This window comes from Nothoprocta perdicaria, unplaced genomic scaffold, assembly GCF_003342845.1.
Source record: "Nothoprocta perdicaria isolate Ctin4 unplaced genomic scaffold, notPer1 scaffold_83, whole genome shotgun sequence".
Taxonomy (NCBI): Eukaryota; Metazoa; Chordata; class Aves; order Tinamiformes; family Tinamidae; genus Nothoprocta; species Nothoprocta perdicaria.
This window is the reverse complement of record NW_020456121.1, coordinates 1757191-1782333: the sequence shown is the minus strand read 5'-3', so window position 1 is coordinate 1782333 and position 25143 is coordinate 1757191. Positions and strand designations below refer to the sequence as shown.

Here is a 25143-nt window from a genome sequence, read left to right as displayed (position 1 = left end):
GAATCAGTGAATCAGTTCAAGAAACTAGAAGTTACCTAGTTTTTCTTGACACTCTATTGGTATAGTTGTATCTGGAAGACTAAGACCAACAATATTTTGAGCTTTCACACGGAATTTGTAAGTTTTTCCTTTTTCCAGGCCTGTAACAACGCAGTCTAGCATAGGGACTGTCTGGAACTTAGTCCATTCCTCTGCACCATCTTCTTGATATTCCACCAAATATCCAGTTATCTCAGCACCACCATCGCGATCTGGTCGATTCCATACAAGGGAAACTTCAGTCTTGTCAACATCTACATGATGTAGATTTTTTGGTGGCCCTGGAGGATCTTTTAAAATATAAAAACAAAGTGGTAAGATGGCCTATCTATGGTATCAGAGTACCATAAGCACACGTTACCAACAGATCAACAGAACAAATCATGTAACTGAACTTACGCAGTGGATCTATAGCTTTAATTGGCTTGGTAGTTTCCACGTATGGACCTCTACCAAACTGATTCTCAGCAGCAACTCGGAAGAGATACTGAGTGCCTTCTATCAGGTATTTAGCCATGTGACTGCGTTTCTTGGAGGATGATGAGATGGGTAGCCACTGTGCAGATGCTACATCTTTCCTTTCCACCACATAGTTTGTAATGACAGAACCACCATCATCTTCTGGCTCCTTCCAAGTGAGGTAGCAAGAATCACTTCTAACTTCACTGATTTGCAGATTTCTGGGTGGACCAGGCACATCTAATATTGTCAAAGAAATAATCCATTAGGTATTTGAAAACAAAATGATATTTTACAAAACTAAGTAATCTTCAAGATTATTTATTTATTTATTATCATTTTTAGATGCTTTCCTGCATAGACTAGGTATTTTGTGATTTCCTATATCTTTTCTTATTAATATTTTCCAGACATTTTTTTCCTTAATCTTTAATTAACTAATAAGAAATATGCAGTAGAGAAGGAACACTAAAAGATTACCTAAGACGACAACTTTTACTGAAACAGTCTTTGAACCAGCTGGATTTTCAACAGTCAGAGAGTATACTCCACCATCTTCATGGACAGTGTTACGAATTTCAAGCTTACTGCCAACTCCTGTAACCTCAATATCAGCTTTAGGTGAAACTTCATGATCTTCCTTCTTCCAAGAAACTTTTGGGAATGGAACACCTTTAATCACAGCACTGAGTCTCAGGGTATCTCCAGCTTTTACATGCTGTTCTCGGGCCATATTAGCATCAAGTATCAGCTCAGGAGGTTCTGGAATGAAAATTACAGGGTTTTAGAAAATAACTAAAAAAACCCCCAAAACTCTTCAGTAAACTTATATGATTTTACTCACCAAGTCTGTCTTTTACTTCTACTGGATCTGGAACATAGGCTGGTTCTGATTCACCTGCTGCATTGACTGCCTTGACCCTGAACTTGTAGGTCAAACCCTCAGTAAGACCAGTGACTTTAAACTTTGTTTCAGGACAAGAATCTGCTGTTAAATTTGCCTTTTTCCAGTCTTCATCTCCAACTTTCTGATACTCAACAAGGTAGCCGATTATCTTGCCATTGCCATCATGGCGTGGTGGGTGCCAAGACAAATCAACCGAATTTTTTGTTTTATCTACTGCCTCTGGGTTAATAGGTGGGCTTGGCTTAGCTTGAAAAAAAAGGAAAAAAAAATGAAACCAAACATTAAAATTGTATTGTAACTGAAATGAAGAGTACATTAAAATTTGAATGAGAAAATGTAATACTTTACCAACTGGATCTCTAGCAAAAATTGGCTTTGATGGTGGACTAGGATCACCAACACCAATTTCGTTTTCTGCTGAAACACGGAATTCATATTCACAGCCTTCGAGAAGGTCAGGTACTTTGAACTGAGTACTGGGGTAAATCGGATCTTTGGTAACTCTGACCCATCTAGTTGCCATTGTTTCCTTCTTTTCTACAATATAGGTTGTTATTGGCTTGCCTCCATCGTAGGGTTTGTTCCAAACCACCACAGCAGAGTCTTTAGTAACATCCTTAATGATTGGTTGCTCAGGTGCATCAGGTACACCTGAAAAAAAAATAAAATAATGAGTTCATAATAGTAACAGATATAGTAAAGATTAAATTATCAAATTAAAATAGGAAAGAAATGACATACTGAAACGATCCTTGGCTTTCATCTCATCAGAGATGAGAGGATCACTTATGCCGTAAAGATTTTCAGCATAAATTCGAACTTGATATTCTCTTCCTTCAAGCAGCTTAGGGATTTTGCATGTTGTCTTAACTGTAGCAGATGTAACTGGCATCCACAGGTCCCTGTGCGTATCCTTCTTTTCAATAATGTAATTTGTAATTTCACTGCCTCCGTCATCTAGTGGAGGTTTCCAGGAAACTACCATATGATCTTTATGAACTTCATGAAATATAACAGGGCCTACTGGTGGTGATGGACGATCTATTAAAGAAAAAAGAAACAAACTCATGCTTTCATATGAACTTCAAATAATGACATATGTCAAGACAGTAAATATATCATGCAATTAGAAACATAGCTTATAGTAAGTCTGGTGATTAACATTTTGTATATTGTGTTGTCATTCTCTGAATGTGAAACATTAAATTATTCATAGTGAATAAGTGAAGCCCTAAGTACTCAATATCAATAAATACTATTTTAGCATAACAAAAAGGGCAGTAAATCAAAATATTGTTATATAGAACACATTTTAATTTTTCAATTTCATATAATTCAATGAATGCTAATCCCTATTAAAAATAAACATGAATAATAATAATAAAAAAAACAACAAACAAATCAATATAACCTACCAACAACGGTAACTTGACAATATCCTTTTCTAGATCCTGTGCTGTTCTCTACAGTAACACAGTATTTGCCTGAGTCTTCACGGACAGATTTCAGTATTCCCAAACAAAGAGTTGTAGGAGTTGTCTTGATCTTTGTACGGTCATCTTCTTTCACAACAATATCATCCCTTAGCCAAGTAACCTTCGGTGCCGGCTTCCCTGAATAACGTCCAGTCAGGCTGAAAGCTTCGCCAACCCGAACAATAAGTTTGTCTCTAAAGTCCAGATCAAGTGTTGGAGGAGCTGAAAGATCAAATTAAAAAGTGCAATGCCCCAAAATGTCAGCAACACAAGAATAAATAAATCACTTAATATGTCTTTATTTTCAAAATAAATCTGGAAGAAATACATACCAATTTCATCCTTGCATGTGATTGGTTTTGTGCAAAATGATGGCTTGCCTTGTCCCACGATATTGCAGGCACTCACACGATACTCATAGGTGTCACCTTCTTTCAAGCCTTCTACTGTGTATTTCCTATCGAGCATTTTCTCCTTTGTAACTCTGTGGAATTTCTCTTTTCCAATGAGACGGCTTTCGAGAACATACATGGTGATATCTGAGCCTCCATTGTATTTTGGTGGGTTCCAGGTCAATGTAACAGAGTTCTTGGTAACTGCTTTTACCTCCAAATCTTCTGGACGGTCAGGAACAGCTGTGAGGAAAAAAAAAAAAAAAATACAATAAGGGCATATTCATCTGATGTCACAAAAATCCATCCTCTAAATAATACTTACTTATTGGATCTCTAATGATAAGCTCTTTTGGTGTCTCAGTGAAGGGACCCATGCCAATTATATTCTCAGCTGCAATTCGGAAAAAGTAGGCTTTCCCTTCAGTGAGTCCCTGAACAGTAGCATTCTGTCTTGTAACTGTATAGGTTACTGGAGTCCAAGCTCTATGGTCAGATTCACGTTTTTCAATTATATAGTTGGTAATAGGAGAACCACCATCATCTTCTGGAGTAAACCATGACAATTTGCAAGAGTCATTTGTTAGGTTCTCAGTAAGGAATGGCATGCCAACAGGACCTGGCACATCTAAAAGCAATGAAGAAATGAAATGTTTAAGTATACATGCTGAATGTTATAAAACTCTATTTGTTTGCTCCGAAGTTACTATTTACCTAGCACATCAACAATAATAGCCTTCTTCCGTTCTCCACCTGCGTTTTTAGCAAGAAGAGTGTATATGCCTTGGTGACTCCGTTTACAATTCTTTATGACCAAAGAAGAACTGATAGCTGTTTCTTCAATTTTAGCTTCTTCTGGTAAAGCTCTGTCATCCCGACTCCAAGTGACTGTTGGAGGTGGTTTTCCTGAGACATATGCTATGATCCGAATTACTCCTCCAGCATGAACGACAATTCTGTCCCTGACAGTTGCATCCAAGTTAATGTCAGGAGCCACTATGAAAGGAAAACAAAATATTGCAATGAATTTCCTTCTTTTTTTTTTTTCTAATTTGACTTAGAAATAATAAAAATGTAAATGTAAATAGCAAATACCAATTCTATCCTTCATTTCAATAATGTCTGTGCATTCTCCAGGCTCTCCTATGCCGGCAGCATTCACTGCTCTAACTCTAAATTTGTAGAAACATCCTTCCTTTAATCCTGTCACAACAAACTTGGTTCCTCTAATTTCTTTATCTTTCACCTGGAAAAAAAAAAATGTTATAACGTCAGGTAACATCAAGCTATGATTAATTTTTGTGTGATATTTGGAACAAATCTTAGATCAGACACATTTACAGGCACACAACACTCTCAAGCATAGGAGGATCTAGTCCACATAGGGACAGTATAAAGAAATACATGACAGGGGCAGAAGCTACTCTTCTGAAGATTCACTTTTTTTTGATAATTGTAGCAGTCACAGATGCCCCAGTATTCTGCAGTCTCAGAAGAATGGCATGTGTTACTGTGCAAATAAGTTCATATAAGTAATAATGGAGATAAAATGAATTGTTGAGTCCCTTCTAGATGTACTGTATATGGGCTGTGTACCTGGAAATTGGCCAACGAATTTAGGTAATGCTTAAAAAATGCCAAGTGTTTATAGAGATACATAAAATAGCCAAACGTAATGCATTTAACTATGCATTAGTTAAATTTTCAGTAGTGAATTACTGAAAAAAGTAGGAAAATGCAGGGATGTCTTAATTGCAAATAATTGGGTACAGCCTCATAGCAGTGGGACTCCTTACTTTTATGCCAGTTCTAATTTTTATTGTCTTCTGTTCTTTTATCGCTGGTTACCTACATAATTTGTCACATATTTATAGAACTTCTAAGAACTTATTTTAAAGATAAGTATTGGGATGACATATATAAGATATATAAAACAGCTTGCATAAAGAAAATGTGTAGAAAATATATGTTATGATTAAATTTCTTTAGATAAAGACACAGACAGAAGAAATCCAGATTCTGTTATAGTATTCCACCTACCCTTTCCCATTCTTCCTTTCCTTCCTCTTTATACTCAACAATGTAGCCAGTGATCCTGGAACCACCATCCTTTAGTGGTGGAGTCCACTCCAAGTCTACAGAAGACTTTGTCCAATCAGTAACCTTTGGAATAGGAGGACCAGGTGGAGCTGGAAAATAACATCATATCATTATAGCATAACAATATATTCAGTGTTTTCATTAGAACATTTTCCAATTTAAAAATAGGAACCTAAGATATTTACCAATAGGATCTCTGGCAATTGCTGGATCAGATGGCATGCTTGGTGGACCAACACCAGCTGCATTAATAGCTGAAACACGGAATTGATATTCAGAGCCTTCAATAAGGCCTGTAACTTTGTACGAAACACCCAATGTCATAGGTTTGATAGGGTCACGGTTAACCCTGGTCCATCTCTTTCCAGTAGTTTCTTTACGTTCCAACCAATAACCAGTTACAGGGGAGCCTCCATCATGTTCTGGTTCTTCCCAGTTTACAGTCATGGAGTCATGTGTTATACTGCTCACTGTTGGCTTGTCACATGGCCCAGGAACAGCTAGGAGAAAAAAATGTACACACATTTTGTAAGAATGCCAAAGGAAAGTGGAGACAGCTAATGCAAAACAGTACTATGGAGACACATGATCAATGTTCGATAAGGTGATCAGCCCTCTGTTTGAGATTCTGTTTTAATTTCACCTTGCCATTCCTCCTCTGGTACATATACTTCTGCAGCGTAGAATATCCATGTCTTAAATGACGATTGTCAAGAATTAATTTTTCTTTCCTTCCCGAATCAGTACCCTTTTTTCAGTGCCCAGACTAACCTTCCTTCTTTTAGGAATGATTTTCTCTTTTCAGACTTACTCTACATTAAAAAAAAATTGCTTTAGTGAGCAAACTACTAAGGCTAAAACTCTTCAAGATATTCTAGAAAATTTATTGAAGTGAAGAAAGAAAAGCAGTAAGGATATTTAACAGATGTGTTACATGTACCAAAATATGAAAAAAAGCTTACATAACCTGAAAGCATATTTCTACTTACTGAAAAGATTTCTTGCTGTTTCTGGTTCACTATCCAAAGGTTCTCCAATACCAAATTTATTTTGTGCCATAATGCGGAACACATATTCATGGCCTTCCATCAGTTTGGGAACAGTGAAGATGCATTCTTTAGGTTCATTAGTAACAGGTACCCATGTCCTCCTATTTGCTTCTTTTTTCTCAATAACATAGTTTGTAATTTTAGAACCACCATCATCTAGTGGAGGAAGCCATGATATTGTCATTTGATCAGCGAAGATGGATTCAAATTTAATAGGCCCCACTGGAGGTCCAGGACGACCTAAAAGTTGAGTTTTGGAAAGAATTAATTCAATTAAAATAATTTAACACATGAATGCAATAAATTAACACATGAATGCAATCTATATATGTAACATATAAAAGTTCTTGATATCTACCCAGAACATTTAGTCTCATCTCCTTGGAAGCTGTTCCCAGATTATTTACAGCAGTTATAGTAAACAAGCCTGTATCACTTCTGCGAGACTGCTGAATCAATAAAGTGCAAGCATCTTCACTGACGAGCTTGTTGACGTGTTGATCATACTGCACTGGGGTTTTGTCATCTGGTTTCTTTGGAGAAGCTTTCAGCCATGTTAACGTGGGGAATGGTATCCCCTTTACCTTGGCCACAATGTTAACATCGGTTCCTTCTTCAACCTCCATAAATTCTTTGAGTTCAATAGATGGTGGACCTACAATGAAATGTTGAAAAAAAAACATTAAAAATGTCATTAAAAATGCTTCATAGATGTAAAACGGAATTTGTATTTACTAGTATCAGTCAGTACTCACATGTCTGGTCTTTGACAACAAGTGGACCAACAGTGGCTGATGGTCTGCTAGGGCCTGCTATATTTACAGCTTTGACCCTGAATTCATATTCTCCACCTTCTACAAGATCTTCAACAGTAAACTTTGTTTCCTCCACATCACGTCTGTTGCATTGCTTCCAAGCCTCTTTTACCTCTCCAGTACGATCCCAATGGAGACATTCAACATTATAATGTGTAACAGGGGCTCCACCATCATTTTTTGGTGGTTTCCATGTTAAGCTCACAGTGTTCTTGGTAACGAGGCCAATCTTTAATTTAATAGGTGGATCAGGAGGATCTTTATAAAGGAAAAAGAAATGTGAATAAATTCAATGAACTGCAGTACCTGTTTTTGAAGGAATCAAGTCAGTTTTATTTCACTTACGTATTGGATCCCTGGCTGTTGTCCGTTGGATAGTTTCTGCAGGAGGACCAACACCAAAACGATTTTCTGCACGTACCCGGAAGAAATATTCTTGGCCAGATATTAGATCAGATACAACAAAGGAAGTGCTTCCACAGTTTGCATTGACTTTTGTCCACGCTTTCCCATCAATTGTTCTTTTTTCTATAACATAGCCTCTGATTCTATCTCCACCGTCATCATCTGGCATCTTCCAAGAAAGTTTGCAACTTCCTCTTGTGATATCACTTACTTTCAGGTCTTTTGGTGGACCTGGGACATCTGTTAAGGTAAAATCACAATAAAATAAAATTTACATAAATATATAGAAAAAATAAGAATAAAAATTCGTATTTGAACACTTCAATATGTACAAGTCATACCAAGGACATTGACTCTGATGTGAACAGTTTTTTGTCCTGCTTTGTTCTTTGCTGTAATACTGTATCGTCCAGAATGACTTCTATTGCACTCAGGGATGGTAATCACTGAACGTGTATCAGCTGTTTCCACCTGTGTATATAGGAAGATAGAGAAGATACAGATCAGCTTTAAATATTTACACATGAAAAATGTAACAATACAAAAAAAGTGTGTGGTCTTTTTTTTTTTTTTTCTTTTTTTTTTTTTTTTTTTTTTTTTTTTTTTTTACCTGAGCTTCTTCTGGTATATTATGACCTCCCTCCTGTAAATAAAAGGAAAGAAAATAAATATAAAGGGAATATATTTAAAGAGCTAGAAACAGATATAAAGAAAAATGAGCTTTTTCTTTTATTAACCTTTGCTGTTGTTTTTGCTTTTCCTTCAAACTCCCAAAATGTTTTTGGAACTGGACGACCCTTGATAACAGCTGGGATTTTTATTGTTGTGCCAGCACGACATGAGAGAAAATCCTGTGCTCCAATGTCAAGAAAGATTTCTGGTTCCTCTGCAAAAAATACATTAATATGTAATTTTTTAGAACTGCTGAAAGCCAATTTCTGCCAGTACTGAGCTAGAACTGCCAGCCTTGCATTCAGAAAGCTTGATTATGTAGATCATAATGCTTCATAATCAAGCATCATAATGTATGATCATTATGTATGAGAGAAACTGGGAAGCATATAAATAAAGTGACTGTGTTGCTGTAATTTCTTCATAAAACACATAGTATATGCTCAGGATGGTTGTAGGTACTCATCAGTTTTCAAATCGATTATGCCCTGGTGATGGTCATCATGATGCTTTCCACATTGCATATCAATCTTTTGTTGCATTTTTGCATAATTATTTGATTGTTTTTGATTTGGGCCTCACTGACATCCTGTGTGAAGATTTATAGCAGTCGGTGGTCTTTCAATATAAATACCTAAATTAATTCCAGAAACTCTTACCTAGAATATCTTGGACAGGTATTTCAGATGTTGCAGGACTTGGTTCTGACTCTCCAGCAGCATTTACAGCTTTCACTCTAAATCGGTATTTTCTGAGTTCTTTCAAATTGGGAACAACACATTCACATGTAGGAAAGAGTTTGTCTCCTTCATTCACCTTCTTCCAGTCCGTAGTACCTTCTTCTTGCATTTCAACAATATATCCTTTTATTGGACTGCCACCATCCTTTTGTGGAGGTTTCCATGCGAGAGCTACAGTTGATTTAGTTTTGTCTTTAACTTCTGGGCAAGATGGTGGATCAGGCACAACTTGTAAAACAAAAGTAAGTAAATATTACTGAAGAGTTAGTGGCTGTATTTTTCTGGATAGCTTCTACAAGAATGCAAGTATTTTGATTTTTTTCTATCGCATCTTGAGTACACAATACTAATTATACAAATGTAGTCTAAATATATTTAATATGCATAGTAGTTACACATATATGTGTATATGTTAAGGAGTACTTAAGATACAGTGCATAAAGCTTGAACTCTGATATTTAAACAGTAATGAAAATGATACTTTGAAAATCAGATTTTGAGCTTAAATAATTTTATTCAGCAACATTTCCATTGGTGTAACCAGAATTTGCATAAAAGAGAGTAAAAAATTAAAATTGCATCTAATTATCTTTAAAAAAGTGAAAAATAGCAAAACAGGAAAGCAATGATAACATTTTAACTTAATGCAAGCATAAAGCATTGGATTAGTTACACTAAATTCAATACATATTGTGGTAGCATGCTGTCGTTCTGGTCTAGCATAATGTAGCATAGCCCTTAAAAATAGCCATATAAACTATATGCTTACATATGGGATCTGCTGCCAAAGCAGGGTCTGATGGTTCACTGGGAGGGCCAATTCCAGCAACATTTTCAGCCATAACTCTAAACTGGTATTCAACGCCTTCAGCCAAACGAAGCACGTTAAATTGTAGACCTTTCACTGATGGTTTTGTAACTGGAGCTCTATTAACACGTGACCAATAGACACCCCCCACTTCTCTCTTCTCTAGCCAGTAGCCAGTGATTGGAGCTCCACCATCAAGCAGAGGAGGGTCCCAAGTCACCAGCATTGATGATCTTGTACGATCTGAAACTTTTGGCTTCCCAGGAGGTCCAGGAAGGCCGTAGGGATCCTTAATAGTGACTTTTTCTGAGAGGCACTCATCACTTATTCCATATTTGTTTACAGCCCGAACTCTAAATTGGTATTTTTCATTTGTTGTCAGATTCCATACCTGAAAATAAGATTTCAATTGTTATTTGGCTGCTTTCATAATAAACTTATTTGAATAAGTTAATATTAAAATCATTAGGTAAAATGGAAAAGCTAAATCCAGATTTTTTTTTTTAACAGTTAAAGAAAATACACAGACATATATAGGCAACATGCGTCCAGTAATTCTGGACACAGAATGGAGCATAGGTTCAGATCAGATAGCAAGTAGGAGTTTTCATTACATGTGTACTATTTTTTTTTTTTGAATGAATTCTGAAATAGATAATAAAGATATATCATAAATTACCCCAAATCTTCTCTCAACAGCACTTGTGGAGACTTCTTCCCACTCAGATTTCTTCCTGCTAGCATCACGTTTCTCAATAATATAATGAGTAATTTCACTACCACCATTATCAAGAGGAGCGTCCCATGTTAAATAGCATGATTCAGCTTTAATGTCAGAAACAGCAAGGTTTCTTGGTGGAGAAGGACGATCTGTATGAAAGCAGTAGAAAATAGAATTACATTAAAAAAAATGGCAAAACCATCTTATTAGGTGACAAGTAATTAAAATGTCGTGTCCTTACCATACACTTCAACATGCACGTTGCGAAAGGCCATGCCAAGACGATTGGAAGCTCTCACTGTGTAAGTGCCTTTATCATCTCTCACTGCTGCAGGCAAGATAAGTTCAGTCTTTGCCTCACTTCTGGACATTTCTTCTTTGGTTATCTTAAGGGCGCTGGATGTTTGATCAATTAAAGTTTCATTCTTGTCCCATTCAATCTTTGGCATTGGCAGACCTGTCACATCGGCAGGAATATTAACTGGCTCTCCTGCCTTTACTTTGATTGTATCTCCCCTCACAGCCAGGCGCAATGTGACAGTTGGAGGTACTGAAAAACAGGAAAATTTACAGTGTAAAAATGGAGTGGAATCAAAAAAATTGCCTTATAATCTTTTAGAGATGTTTGCATGTTTTTTTTTTTTTTTATAGAGAATATACCTTCATCATCTTGTATAACTACATTGAGGGGCAGCGATGGCTCACTCTCTCCAATCTCATTAACAGCTTTCACACGGAATTCATACATGTGAAGTTCATCAAGATGTTCGACAAGAAGAGATGTGGTTGGGCAGAGCCTTTTGTTAACTCTTTCATAGTCTTTTGAATCGTGTCTCCTTTTCTCAACAATGTATCCTTGGATAGGACTGCCACCATCACTGCGTGGAGGCTTCCAGTCAAGTGTAATAGTTGACTTTGTCCTCTCTGTGTACATGAACCTCTCAGGTGCTGTTGGAGGACCTATTCACACGAAAAATCATAATGAAAAAGATGATATATTATAGAATTTTTAATCGTATGAGTACAGTAGCTTTACTAGCTCTGTCTTTTTAAAGCCCTATGTTTTGTATGCAAGGTATTTGATTATGGTTATGGACAGCAAAAAGTTTCTCTTGTATGTAGAAGGTAACAAGTATTTTGTCAGTATATTTTTACATAAAGAGCTATAGTATTTTAGAGCTTTGACTTAAGTATTAAATCTCTTAAAAGTAAATGCATAGTAGGCATGTAGGAAAGTAAACACAATTACACAGAAAGTAACCCCCACAGCATTACTGGAACAACTTGAGTATTAACTTATATTGCTATAGATTTAAAAAATTAAAACAAACACTATTATTTTAGTTATCTTACCTAATGGATCAACAGCAAGAATTGGTCCTATTTCCACATACGGACCAGCTCCAAATTTATTCTTGGCGCTAACACGGAATTTATATTCTTGCCCCTCAACCAGACCGGTAATATCACATTTAGATCGTTCTGTATCTATAGCGAGTCTCCATGTATGCATTTTGGCATCTTTTCTTTCAACAAGGAAGCCTATGATATCACTGCCTCCATCATCTTCTGGGTCAGACCAGTTAAGTAAACACATTTTTCTGTTTGTGACCACTGGCTTCAGGTCGAGGACTGGCCCAGGAACATCTGTGAAAACAAAACCAAACCAGTATGATAAATGACAAACTTTATTTCACCAAAATAAATTTCAGTTGATTTCAGAGAATTTATTTCTTACCAAATACTTCTACTCTGGTTCCTGCAGATTTGGAACCGCTACTATTGGTTGCAGTAATTACGTATCTTCCATGGTCTTTTCGCAATGCATTCTTAATGGTTAGCTCAGATTTTGTGCCAACATTTTCAATAACAACTCGATCTTTATCCAATTCACCGTCCTCTATAGTCCATGTAATGGTGGGAGTAGGACGCCCAGTCACGGTAGCAGGAATTTTGAGAGTTTGCCCAGCCATGATCTGAATGCCTGCTTTGACAGAAACATCCAGCTCAACTGTGGGAGGCTCTGCAGAAGAAAGCAAAATACTCCATCAGTTGAAAGATTCAGGCACATGTTGCTGGACATTTCTTGAAATTTCTTGAAAATGATGCAATTACAGTACCTTGAGGTTCTGCAACTGTTACAGGTTCTGTTTCACCAGGTGGTCCTTCTCCAGCTGCATTAAGTGCAGTAACTCTAAGTTTATAGTCTGCACCTTCTCTGACTTCCTTTACAGTGTACTGCCGAACTTTAATAGGTTTCTCTGTGCAACGTGACCATTCTTTCACCCCCACCAGTTGTTTGTATACATGATAACCAGTGATATCTCCACCACCATTATATGCAGGGGGTTCCCATTCTAACTCAATAGAAACTGAGCTTGTATCAGCAATCCTTGGAATGGGTGGACCAGGTGGCACTATTAAAAAAAAAAGTAAATTAAAGTTAAAGGCTGTTAATCTTATTCTGTCATCTCTTTGCTATTAATTTCTTTTAAATTACTTACTTATTGGGTCCTGTGCAGTTTTTGGATCTGATGGTGGACTAAATTTACCAGGGCCAGCTGCATTTTCAGCACATACTCTAAATATATAGGTTAAGCCTTCCAAAAGTCCTTCAACTCTGATTTGCAGAGCATTCAAAAGGTTTCTGTTGACCCGAGCCCAATGAGTGCTATTAATTTCACGTTTCTCAATCCAGTATCCTAAGATAGGGCTGCCATTGTCTTTTGGTTCATTCCATTTAACCAACATACTGTTGCTGGTAACATCTTCTACGTCAGGCTTATTAGGCGGATCTGGTGGAGCTGAAAAAAAAAAGGCAGTTTTGCCATTAATACCGTGATATTCAGAGATGAAGTTTAATTTTATCTACCTTAGCTTAGCAAGCTAAGAGAACGCAAAGATATGAGAAGTAGTTAAAGTCATTCTTAAATTCACTTGTTCTCTTTCTTTCTTTCTTTCTTTGACTTCTAAAATAATTAGCAATCAATTAAACTTGATGTGATTACCCTTTACAGAAGAATACCAGTTTACCAAATACAGAACGTGAGGATTTGGAAGATGTTTTTCCACGGGCAATGGTTTACAACAGTGACAGTCATTTCTGTATTATTAAAGCACAGAATTAATAATTCCTTTATCTTATCTTAATGATCTAAAACATGTAATAGATAATTACATGGTTCAAGCTTCTCCACAGAAACATTCAGATGGATGAAGCTGAGTGTTCTAAGAGTCTAATTTTAGAGCCATTTTCTATATTACTCTGCATTTTAAAAGTAACACAAAACTTACAGAAAGGATCTTTTGCTGTTATTGGTTTTGAAACACATGGTGGTCCTGCCCCAACTCTATTTTCAGCAAATACACGGAAGAGGTATTCTTTTTCTTCAATCAGTTTTGTCACATGGAATTTGCAATGCCTGAGCGTTGCGCTGACAGTGACCCAGCCCATTTCAGCTTTTGTGTTGTCTTTCTTTTCCAGCACATAGTTCAGGATTTCACTTCCACCATCATCAAGGGGAGGCTCCCACTTGCAATTGACGGAATTTTTCCTCACATCTTCAAAAACAAAGTTGATTGGAGGGCCAGGTATATCTGTTATAAAGCAAGCAAAAATAATGAGCACTCTTTTTGGCACTTCTTATCCAATGCTCTGAACAGGAAGGTGTTTATGAGGACATTTACTACATACCTAACACATTAACTTCACAGGAGGCCTTTGCAACACCATGATCATTTTCCACTTTAATTGTAAATGTTCCGTGGTCAGCTCTGATGGAGTCACGAATTGATAATATGGACTCCCCTTCCTTGTGATTGTCAATACTCATACGCTCTGGCAGTGAAAGCTGAAAAGGTTCCTCTTCTTCAACTTCACCCTTCTTCTTCCTAGTGTACTTTGTAACTCTCTTTTTGATTTCTTCTGGTCTGATAATTTCATCATTCCTCAGCCAAGTGATAGATGGATAAGGTGACCCAGAAATATGGGCCTCAAGTATGATCTCATCACCTCGCTTCACTTCAAGGCCAGACTGTAGGTTTGCAGCAAGGAAGACTTTTGGAGCATCTACGTAATAACACAGAATGAAAATACAGTGTAGAATCTTCCCAAATGTTTGAGGCTGGCAATTAAAAAAAACAAACAAATAAGAAAATCTTACCAATAGGATCCACAGCTTTCACAAAAGGAGTAATACGAGAAGGCTCGCTGATGCCAGCAGCATTCTCAGCACGAACACGGAACTGGTATTCCTTTCCTTCCTCAAGGCCTTTCACTGGATAGGTTAATAGAGGTACAAGATAGTCATTGCACCTCTCCCACCTCTCCTTGCCCTTAGTAAGCTTTTCTATTATATAGCCCATAATCTTGCTTCCACCATCAAATAACGGTGGTTTCCATGTAAGCGTTACTGATTTTGATGTTGGATTATGGACCTCTAGGTCAACAGGAGGATCTGGAGGCTCTGTAAAATAGTAACAAAGAGGAGATCATATGAGAAAAGAAACTGTGAAGCATTTAGTTAAAAATTGACCTGCTAGATCATTTACCAGTAAAACTTACGTTTTGGATCTTCTGCAATGATTGGGTTTCGCAGTTCAAGATATTCACCTCCTCCAATCTTATTGACAGCTTTAACACGGAAGTAATATTCACAGTTGGGAATAAGATCTTTGACTTGCCAAGAAAGCTTGTTTTCACCAGACATAACTGGGATATATGTTCTACGACCAGCTTCTCTGCGCTCCAGAACATAATGCAGAATAGGAGTACCACCATCAAAGTCTGGAGGTTCCCATGTTACCTTGCATGAATTCTTGGTTACATCACTTGCCTTAATGTCTTTACATTGTCCAGGTGGACCTGTTTTAAATAAGAATATGTGTTAATGCAGTAAGAACTAAAATAGATTGAAAGCTTGTACATTTGTACAAGCTGTTATATTGCATTTCTTCTCTTTTCAGAAGGCAGACCAAAATCACCAATGTTGACTACAGAATAGACATATTAATTTGTGTTCATAAAGGTGATAAATATTAAAAATTCTTGCAGGATTGTCTATATTTATATGCTTTACTATACAGAATAGCTGGGTTTTGAGTAGTCACAGACCAGGTAGGGCTATCTGGGATAAGGTGGTTATTCCTTTGGATTTTGCAATATTCAATGCATTTATGGCAATCTGTGTGGTATTTGAGTTGAAGTGATTCCTCCACATTATAGAAAACAAATGCTTCTAGGGCTTTTTTTCTGTCAACCAGGGAGCTAAGGAGATAAGCATCTCTTCTGAACTGGAGGAAATCTAGTTACCTATGACTTTGACATTGACTGAGCCAGTTGTGGATGCCAGCTTGTTCTCCAGCGTGATAGTGTAAACACCAGCATCAGCATGGACACTGTCTATGACTTCAAGTAATGCAGAGGTGTAGTCACTCTTCATTGTTGTTCTGTCACCAGCTTTCAGCTCTTTGCCATCTTTGTGCCATGTTACTGTTGGGGCTGGAACAGCTCTGAAGGGTACAGGGATACTTAATTTTTGTCCTTTAACAACAACAATGTCACGAGTCTCAAGATCAATGGTTGGATTACCTATGAAAGAAAGTATAATATTATTATAAAGTTAACAAACACCTGTGGTCTCCTTTATTCAGTTATCAGTTACGCATATCTGAAAAGTAAACCTATACTTACAGTCTGGGTCTTTAGCAACAACTTTTTCTGAGATATCTGATGGCTCGCTAGCTCCAACAGCATTGACAGCTCTGACTCTTAGCACATACTCTTTGTCTGGAACAACACCTTCTTCGACTTTGCATTTTAGATCTTTTATTGGACGAGAATTGATACGCATCCACTTTTCTGTTCCTGCTTCACACATCTCAACATTGTACCCAATAATAGGACTGCCACCATTCTTCTCTGGTGGTTTCCATGCAATGCAAATGTGCTTTCGACCTGCATCTGTGACATGTAGATCCTGAGGAGGTGAAGGAGGGCCTACAAAAATGGAATTGGATTGTGTTATTTTTTTTCCTCCAAAATATCTGTCCTATAGAGTACACTGCTTCCATAATTGGCATACTTTATAATACAGTACTACTTACTTGTTGGATCTTCAATATGAATGAGGTCAGTTGGTTCACTTGGATGACCACAGCCAGCTTCATTTTCTGCACGAACCTGGAACTGTACATCTGTACCTTCAATGACATCAGTCACTCTGTAATTACAGTCTGGACCAGCTGTCTTGCCAGCTTTTACCCAGCGTGTGGCTAGCTTTTCTTTCTTTTCAATAACATATCTGATAAATAGAGGAAATTACAATGAGACACTTGAAATAAGAACACATCAGATTTAGTGGTCAATAAAATAGGCTGAGAGAGATTGGAACAATGCAGTCAATTCAAAAAATAAAGAGAAAGGGGGTAACAAACTCAGTGATCTTATCTTCCTATATCAGCCACATAGTTCTGGTGATTCTTGGATGTAATGGGGTTGATATTTAATCCAAACCAACTTAATTTCACCTCTGCTCTATTCTCAAGGTTTGAGGAGTTGCTGAGGTGAAAGAAAGGGCATTTAAGCTATATCTGTATCATTGCTTGCTTGGATCTCAGTAGTAAAGTTTACCAAGGATGTTTTCAGATATAATCTGTGAGGTCTTTAGCCATCAAAATTTCATCTGTAATTGGCTATGGGAAAGTGATGTGAATTAAGTGCTTTAGGGAATTGTTCCAGGTAGAACTCTGTAGGAACCGGTTTGTTTAAGATAAGCTTACTGTATTGGACAAGGAGAAGAAGAGTGAAAATATGAAGAGGAGAAATCTAGCTTGCAATCAAAGAGACAGAGAAGATTTGAGATAAACTTCTGAGTTGAAAAACTTGAAAAATCACAAAAGAAATAGAATTTTAAAGAAAATCAAGGATTAAAAAGAAGTTTGTTTGATAAGCATAACGAAGAAGAGAGTAACAGAAAAGATGAGGCTCCATTGTAGCTGATTGTATGTAGATTGAATGAAAAACTGAAGCAGAAGGAAAATGTACAGCTCTGAGGCAGCCAGAAGCCATGTCTGCATTAAAAGTGATTGGGCTTTGTGTACAGCATGAATTTTTCTTATTTCTTGACTTGACATTTAGAGGATGGTTGGATGTATACACGTCCCTTGTCTATGCAGATTATAATTTATATTTACCTAATTTATATATTTTTGATATCAAAACCTTAACAAAACAAAACCATATGGTTTCTGTTTTACATCCCATTCACTTCTTTTTCACTTAAAACATGTTGATTTAATTTTTCAACTTTCAGTTTTCAAACAAAATGGTTTAAAAACCTTTTCGCTTTCAGGAAATCTTACACAAACCTTCATGATCTTACCTTTGAATTGGTCTGCCACCATCATTCTTAGGGGGTTCCCATTTCAAATCGACGTGGCGTTTTGTTACTTCAACTATTGTAAGAGCATACGGAGGACCAGGGGTTGCTAAAAAGAGACAATATTCAAATTAGCAGAAAAGGAATCCATTGAGTGTTTACTACTGAACACACAGCAAGCAAGTCTGGAACTTACTGAAAGTATCTTTAGCAAGCACCGAGTCTTCAACTTCACAATAGTCACTCTGTCCAATGGCATTTTCAGCAGCCACACGGAACACGTACAAAGAGCCTTCAGTCAGTGGGCTAACTGTGTATTTGATGTCTTTCACTGTTGTATCAACTGTCTGCCAGCCTTTCCGTCTCACATCTCTCTTTTCAACAATGTAGTTGGTAATTGGGGAACCTCCATCTTTTTCTGGTACTGTCCATTTAAGATCTGCTGTGTTTTTCGTAATATTAATAACCTCAAGCCACCGAGGAGGTGAAGGAGGATCTGTAAAAGTGCAACAGTAAACAGTTTATTTTATTCCTCCCTCGAGTATGTTTAAAAGACGGGGAATTATGCAATATATAAACTATTATAAATTTTTATTTTCATAGCTAAAATAACAGACTTTAGTATTTAATAACCCCACAGGCATTTACTTGATAACTTCTGAAGTAGGTAAATATACAGCTTTTTATTTTTTAGTACAGAGATAGTGAATTTGCAGTAATAGCAAATTATGAATCACTACTCACAAAGTCTCTCCTTGCACAGCACAGGGTCACTGGGTTCACTGGGCTCACTCTCCCCAGCTTTGTTCACAGCTCTTACACGGAATGAATATTCTTGTTTCTCCATAAGCCCTTTGAGAAAATGTTCAGTTGTGGGGACTCCTTCAGCCACTCTCACCCACTCTTCTGTTCCAGTCTTTAATAATTCAATGACATAAGATTCAATCTTTGCCCCTCCATCATGTTCTGGCTTTGTCCAGTTCAGGAATAATGATGTCTTGCCAACATCTTTCACAGTTGGCTTTCCAGGAGGCCATGGTGGATCTAGACAGACATCAGATAATAATTAGATCAATGAAAACAAAGAAATAAAGTTTTTTTGTTAAATTAATCCATGAAAAAAAAAGTATTTATTGTACCAATTGGGTCTTTCACTAAGATGGGCTCTGTTTCCTTGCTTGGCTTTCCGGGTCCTGCTAGATTCTCTGCCAAGACACGGAACTTGTACTTCTTCTTGTTTGTAAGACCTTTCACTCTGAAATTAAAAGTTAGTTTGATTAAATCAAATTCACTTTTTACTCATGCTTAAAAAATTGTCTTCTCTTCTCTTTGTACTATAAATTACCTGGAGAAGCTAAAAATACCTAAGGTGGTGCTAATGGTGTTATGTGAAAATGTGATTATTCAAATTAGGCATTTATAGTGTCAATAGTAAAATGGTATGATGCCACACAGTAATCAACATTTTCAGAGCCATCATACATTTTTGCATATCCTGTGGTTGTTATTCAATACAAGTACTATTAGAAAAATAAGGTATGTTTTTGGCAAATAGGTGCATGAAATGGCCATATCTACTTCTTTTAGAATGTCTTTGCAGCAATCACAAAACACAATTAAATAAAAACCTTGGAAATTGTTAGGCATAATCATTTTTTTTTAAGAGGAGATGATTCAGTATTCTAGAAAGATATTCTTACATAAAACTAATTATTAGATAAAGAGTATGTCACCAGACATTAGTTGAATCTAAACTTAAAAAAATGTAAAAAATTGTTGTAAATGTAAAAAAATGTTATTGTCACATTCTTACATCTCTGTTACCTATTTTAGACTAAATTGACTATAGCCTTACTTGAACGTTGTATCTTTCACTGGCATTTTATTGCATTTTATCCACTTATCCTGCTCAGGATCATATCTTTCAACCCAGTAGCCAGTGATGGGGCTGCCACCATCTTCATCTGGTTCATTCCACGTTAGGGTCACTGAATCTTTAGTGACTTCTATAGGCTTAAGATCTGTTGGAGGGCCTGGTGGATCTGTAAAAAATAATAAATTAAAAAAAAAAGATATCATCACACATACATCTTTTTTTCTGCTAAAATATTTTCATAATTTAACATTATGCACTAACCGAAGGAATATTTTGCAATGATAGGGTTACATTCTGCTGGCTCCCCGATACCATACATGTTCTCAGCACTGACTCGGAACACATATTCTTTATGAGGAGTTAAATTGGTAGCTCTGAATCTTGTGTCCTTAACAGTTGATGACAACTTGTGCCATATTTCACTGTCTGTAGCTCTTTGCTCCAGGACATAGTTGGTAATTTTAGAACCACCATCATCTCGGGGAGGATTCCATGTGAGAAGGCAGGACTCATTTGTAATTTCTGATACATCAAATGCAGCTGGTGGACCAGGTTTATCTATAGAGGAGAAAATATAAACGTTAATCTTTTCTGCTTCCACCCTTCACTATTTGCTGATTTTTTTTTTAGACAAAGTAAAATACATGCATACCAAGTACATTAACTTCAACAACAGCAGTAGCACGTCCACTGGAATTAACAGCTTCTATAATATAGGTTCCACTGTCGCTTCTCTTGCTGTCTGTAATAGTGACTGTAGAATGACCAGGTTTGGCTTCAATAGTGATTCTATTATCAGGTCTCAAAATTTTATCAGCCTTGGTCCAAGTAATCTGGGGTTCAGGCTTTCCAGTTACTTTAGCTGGCAGCTCGATTTTAGTTCCAGCTTTCACAGTAAGTCCAGCAAGCAGTTTCACATCTAAGAAAATTTCTGGTGCCTCTGATTTAGAAGAAAATTAAAATATTGTTATAGAAACAGTATTTCATTGACAGGTCAAAAGAAAATACCTATTTTGATACAATGTAATTAATTACCTTTTGCATCAATGGCCTGAATGTCATCCGTTGGCTTGCTTGGCTTACTAGCTCCCATTCTGTTCAAAGCCTTAACCCGATATGCATACCACTCTCCTTCCTGGAGTTTTGTTACTTCCATTCTGTTAGTTTTTAAAAAATACATATATTTAAGGTGGTAAGAATGATACATTTAATTAAAATGAGGTATCATCTGCTTTTAATTGACTTACTTTGTTTCAATAACAGGCTCCCCGCATGTCTCCCACTTGTCTGTGCCACGTTGAGATTTCTCTACCAAATAGCCCTTGATGCGGGCACCACCATCATACTTGGGGGGCTCCCAAGTTAGGAAGATTCCTTTTGATGTTGGATTTCTCCATTTAACATTCTCTGGTGGATCAGGCACGGCTAGGAAAAAAATAAATACATATGGAAACTCAGAAACCAATGTACAAAAGACATGTTATCCACATATTCTTAAAGAAAATCAGCAAGATGAGACAATGTGAAAAGATGACTTACTTGCTGGTGTTGACATATTTACAGGTTCATCAATATATGCAGGCTCTCCTGGGCCACTTTTGTTGCATGCAGAAACTCTAAATAAATATTCTTTTCCTTGTATGAGGTCAGGTACAGTATAGTCTTGGTCAACAATATGATCAACAACCTAAAGAAAAGGAAGATTACAAAACATTTATTTACAATTTGTTCCCAAAGAAAAATTGACCAAAATACAACACAAAATTCAGTAGCATGTGTAGAAACAATATAGGAAATAGGAACTGAAATGAGAAAGAATAAACTTACTTTGATCCACGTTTTCCGGCTTACTTCACGTTTTTCAATTATGTAGCCAGTCACTGGACTTCCACCATCATCTTCTGGAGGCTCCCAAGACAGCTGTACTGTATTTTTGACTATTTCTAAAACTTTAAGTTCCCTTGGTGCACTTGGGCGAGCTAAAGATCAGAAAAAAAAGTTGTACTAATTATTTTATGATCAGAGTTTGTCAGATGATGTCCATTTCATTGGTCTAAATGGCAAACAGTTGGATATTAAAAATAAATAGCTTTTAAAATAGGCATTTCTAATTTAAAATAACACTTAAAATACTTTACTGAAAGTTGTGATATTTGTCATTATTGATTTTACAATTAGATTTTAACAAGCTGAATATGGAATAGTAGCAGTAGATTATGCATGTGTCCACTTACCAATGACATTAACACTAATTTCTCCTGAAACAGATGACACAGGATTTTCTAATGTTAAGGTGTAAATTCCCTTGTCTGGACGTTCACTTGGAGTAATTACCAGCTCTGCAAAACTTGCTGTGGTCTTCATTGTTACACGATCTCCCTCTTCTAAGACTTGGTCACCAAAAGACCACGTGGCGGTTGGCACAGGGTAGCCAGTGATAGGAACACGGATCTTTATTGGCTCTGGGACAAAAACTTCCAGCCCATCTTTAAATGCACTTAAGTCCATTGTAGGTCCAACTAGAAAAGGAGGAAAATAGATTCCATGAAATATTTTCAGATGTTCTGCTCAAGAACATTCCTGCTCTGCCTTTCCTTTATTCTGTCTCTTTCCACCTCCCGCACAGCTAGGTCAGGACACTGAAGGCCATGTCTTGCTCTTTGGTCAGCCTAATATGTGTCTACCTAATAGTGCAGCTAATTATCTGCAGAAGAGAAATACAGAAGAAATGCAGAAATGTGGGTTACAGAAGAGAAATAATGCAGAATCTCAGAGGCTCTAAGGCTGTTCCTACTAACTAGCATCACAGGCATCTGGGGAAAGATAACACATATTGGCCACATGATCTACTCTAATTGTAGGTGTTTTATCTGATTAATTACCTTTAATAAATAGAATACAGCTTACCAAAAGCATCATCTGCAGTTAATGGCCCAATGGCTTCAGCTGGGTCAGACACACCAGCTGCATTTTCCGCTGAGACTCTGTAGTAATAACTGGCTTTTGGTTTCAATCCAGTTACCTGAAAAGCATAAATACTCACATAGTAACTAATGTTAAGAATGAGGTGTACATTCTCAGTACTTTGATGACAAATGAAACATCCTACCTTAAAAGTAAGAGCAGGTACTAATTTCGGGTTGCATCGGATCCATTTGTCTGTTCCTTCTTCCCGCCTTTCAATAATATAGCCTAAGACTGGACTGCCTCCATCTTTTAGAGGAGGTTCCCATGTGAGTTGAACGGATGACTTAGTTTGATCTGAATGATCAAGGTTAATGGGAGGACTTGGTCTCTCTGAAAATAATTTGAGAGAAATAAATTTTAGCAACTGAGAATAGATTACGGTTCTGCTCATAATTTGCCCACACCTTAAAGCATTAGTTGTAAAGCTTTTGCACTATTTTTAGACTGAGATTGTTTCCTAATTACAGAGCAGAAATATTTTGAGTTCTTATTGGACCAAGTGAAAGCAAGGGTACTTCTCACATGTTTAAATGACAAAGTAGGCAAAATCTAACTCTGCGCAGAGAACTTTCAGCACACATATTTCTTAATTTAATGTGTGGGTTTTCATGCACGCATACTATACAAAATGTCAAAATATCCATTTCTCATAGGGCAATTGCAATAAATGCTTGCAAACTTACCAATTGGGTCCATAATTTTTACTGCATGTGTAGCATGACTTGGCTTGCCAACTCCAACCATGTTTTGAGCTCTTACTCTGAAGAAATATTCTTCATTTTCCACAACATCAGTCAAGACAGCTGACAACTCATCAGCTCCAGTGGTCATAGTTGGCTCCCACTTGATGGAAGCTCTGTTACGCAGTTCAATAACGTAGCCAGTAATTGGAGATCCTCCATCATACTCTGGTGGTTCCCAGGTAAGTGTAGCTCCAAACCTGTTCACATCAGTAACTTGTACATTTTGAGGAGGACCAGGAACTTCTGCATTTTATTTTAGGAAGAAAAAGGAAAAACAAGATATGTAATTTTTATCTATTAATAGAGCAAGCATTTCTTTTCTTACACTTTGATTACACTTACGCTAATGAGTTTTTCATAACTTCTGCTTACCAAATTTGCTCTTAGCTTCCACAGGTCTCTCTGTTTCCACTGGCTCACCAGTACCTACTCTGTTCCGTGCACTAACACGGAAGAGGTACTCAACTCCTCCTTTTTGAAGTCCAGTAACAGTGTATTCACAATTTTCAGCATGATCAGTGACGACAATCCAGGTCTTACGCTTGATATCACGTCTTTCAACAACATAGCCAATAATTTTACTTCCACCATCACTTTCTGGTTCCTGCCAGGCAAGGCCAACTTCACCATCATATGTTTCAGTGACTTCCAAGTTTCTGACTGGTCCTGGAACATCTGAAAAACATATGAACAATATTTTAGAACATTTCATCTTTTTTTTTTTTTTTTTTTTTTTTTTTCTTTTTCCTTTAGCTTAAAGAAATAACAGCAAGGTTAATGGGATCACTTACCAATGACCTCTACATTGATGAATGCTTCTGCCTGGCCGTGTTTGTTTCGAAGTATAACTTTGTACCTTCCTTTATCTGATTTCTTTGCCTCATAAATTTTGAAGGTAGTGTGGTCAGTGGTTGTATCGACAGTTGTTGTGGGCAGGCTTTCCTCCCCTTTCAACCACTCTGCATCTGCTCTTGGATAGGCATCGTATGGAACAGTCATGGTTAAAGGCTTCCCAACATCAACCACAAGATTTTGATCACCAGTCTTGATTCTAGGTGCAGCTGAAAAAGATGAATGTGACAAGTGAGTATTCATGTATGATTTCCAAGCCAGTTGTTCATATAATTGTGGAATCACTCCAGAGATAGAAGCTCAGGCATGTTAATATATACTGTCTGCTCCTATAAAATCTAGAAAGAGGGAACAGGTTTTTTGATCCTCATATCAAGGTATTTTACTGGACTGATCCTGTAAACCAGGCAAACAAAACTAAATGTTTTGTATGACTGAAGTGTGTATTTGAGTGTTTCGGATTTGGCAATGTCTTAATGAACAGGTTCTATGTCTCCTTTAAGCTCAATTCATGCACTCTACTATATCTATTGAAAAGCACCCTGTATTTTCCTCAACTGGTGGATCAGTGTGGTATAATAAAAAAAAAATCTTTGCTGTCTAAATTATTTTTAATAATTTTAATATATTCATTTTCACAGATTCTAAATTGTCTCAGCTTGATTGGATATTAATTTTATTTCAACCTCTTGAAAGCATCAAAATGGATTTAATTAGAAAGAAGAGTTAATTAATTACTCTCAA

At 36.9% G+C, this 25143-nt stretch overlaps 1 protein-coding gene across 1 annotated transcript in view; it reads right to left on the bottom strand.

Annotated features, from left to right (window-relative positions):
* TTN (titin) overlaps nt 1-25143 on the bottom strand; it is a 231130-nt gene that overhangs the window by 58887 nt on the left and 147100 nt on the right. Inside the window, exons 201-253 of the mRNA XM_026052057.1 lie at nt 24339-24608; nt 23920-24222; nt 23488-23790; nt 22947-23134; nt 22745-22859; nt 22072-22356; nt 21665-21816; nt 21377-21524; nt 21085-21262; nt 20873-20994; nt 20490-20777; nt 20099-20395; nt 19817-20003; nt 19101-19216; nt 18706-19005; nt 18158-18457; nt 17965-18070; nt 16688-16884; nt 16275-16580; nt 15894-16172; nt 15147-15446; nt 14746-15048; nt 14277-14651; nt 13877-14179; nt 13087-13386; nt 12703-12999; nt 12321-12605; nt 11936-12229; nt 11243-11542; nt 10824-11132; nt 10541-10731; nt 9823-10252; nt 8973-9281; nt 8379-8527; nt 8252-8284; nt 7983-8112; nt 7582-7881; nt 7177-7494; nt 6780-7076; nt 6362-6661; nt 5558-5872; nt 5313-5461; nt 4368-4518; nt 3987-4268; nt 3598-3900; nt 3213-3515; nt 2821-3102; nt 2147-2446; nt 1754-2056; nt 1343-1651; nt 979-1260; nt 439-738; nt 36-329 (exon numbers count right to left, since the gene is read on the bottom strand). Coding sequence (XP_025907842.1) covers nt 36-329; nt 439-738; nt 979-1260; nt 1343-1651; nt 1754-2056; nt 2147-2446; nt 2821-3102; nt 3213-3515; nt 3598-3900; nt 3987-4268; nt 4368-4518; nt 5313-5461; nt 5558-5872; nt 6362-6661; nt 6780-7076; nt 7177-7494; nt 7582-7881; nt 7983-8112; nt 8252-8284; nt 8379-8527; nt 8973-9281; nt 9823-10252; nt 10541-10731; nt 10824-11132; nt 11243-11542; nt 11936-12229; nt 12321-12605; nt 12703-12999; nt 13087-13386; nt 13877-14179; nt 14277-14651; nt 14746-15048; nt 15147-15446; nt 15894-16172; nt 16275-16580; nt 16688-16884; nt 17965-18070; nt 18158-18457; nt 18706-19005; nt 19101-19216; nt 19817-20003; nt 20099-20395; nt 20490-20777; nt 20873-20994; nt 21085-21262; nt 21377-21524; nt 21665-21816; nt 22072-22356; nt 22745-22859; nt 22947-23134; nt 23488-23790; nt 23920-24222; nt 24339-24608 — 13536 coding nt within the window. The remainder of the gene's footprint in view (nt 1-35; nt 330-438; nt 739-978; nt 1261-1342; nt 1652-1753; nt 2057-2146; nt 2447-2820; nt 3103-3212; nt 3516-3597; nt 3901-3986; nt 4269-4367; nt 4519-5312; nt 5462-5557; nt 5873-6361; nt 6662-6779; nt 7077-7176; nt 7495-7581; nt 7882-7982; nt 8113-8251; nt 8285-8378; nt 8528-8972; nt 9282-9822; nt 10253-10540; nt 10732-10823; nt 11133-11242; nt 11543-11935; nt 12230-12320; nt 12606-12702; nt 13000-13086; nt 13387-13876; nt 14180-14276; nt 14652-14745; nt 15049-15146; nt 15447-15893; nt 16173-16274; nt 16581-16687; nt 16885-17964; nt 18071-18157; nt 18458-18705; nt 19006-19100; nt 19217-19816; nt 20004-20098; nt 20396-20489; nt 20778-20872; nt 20995-21084; nt 21263-21376; nt 21525-21664; nt 21817-22071; nt 22357-22744; nt 22860-22946; nt 23135-23487; nt 23791-23919; nt 24223-24338; nt 24609-25143) is intronic.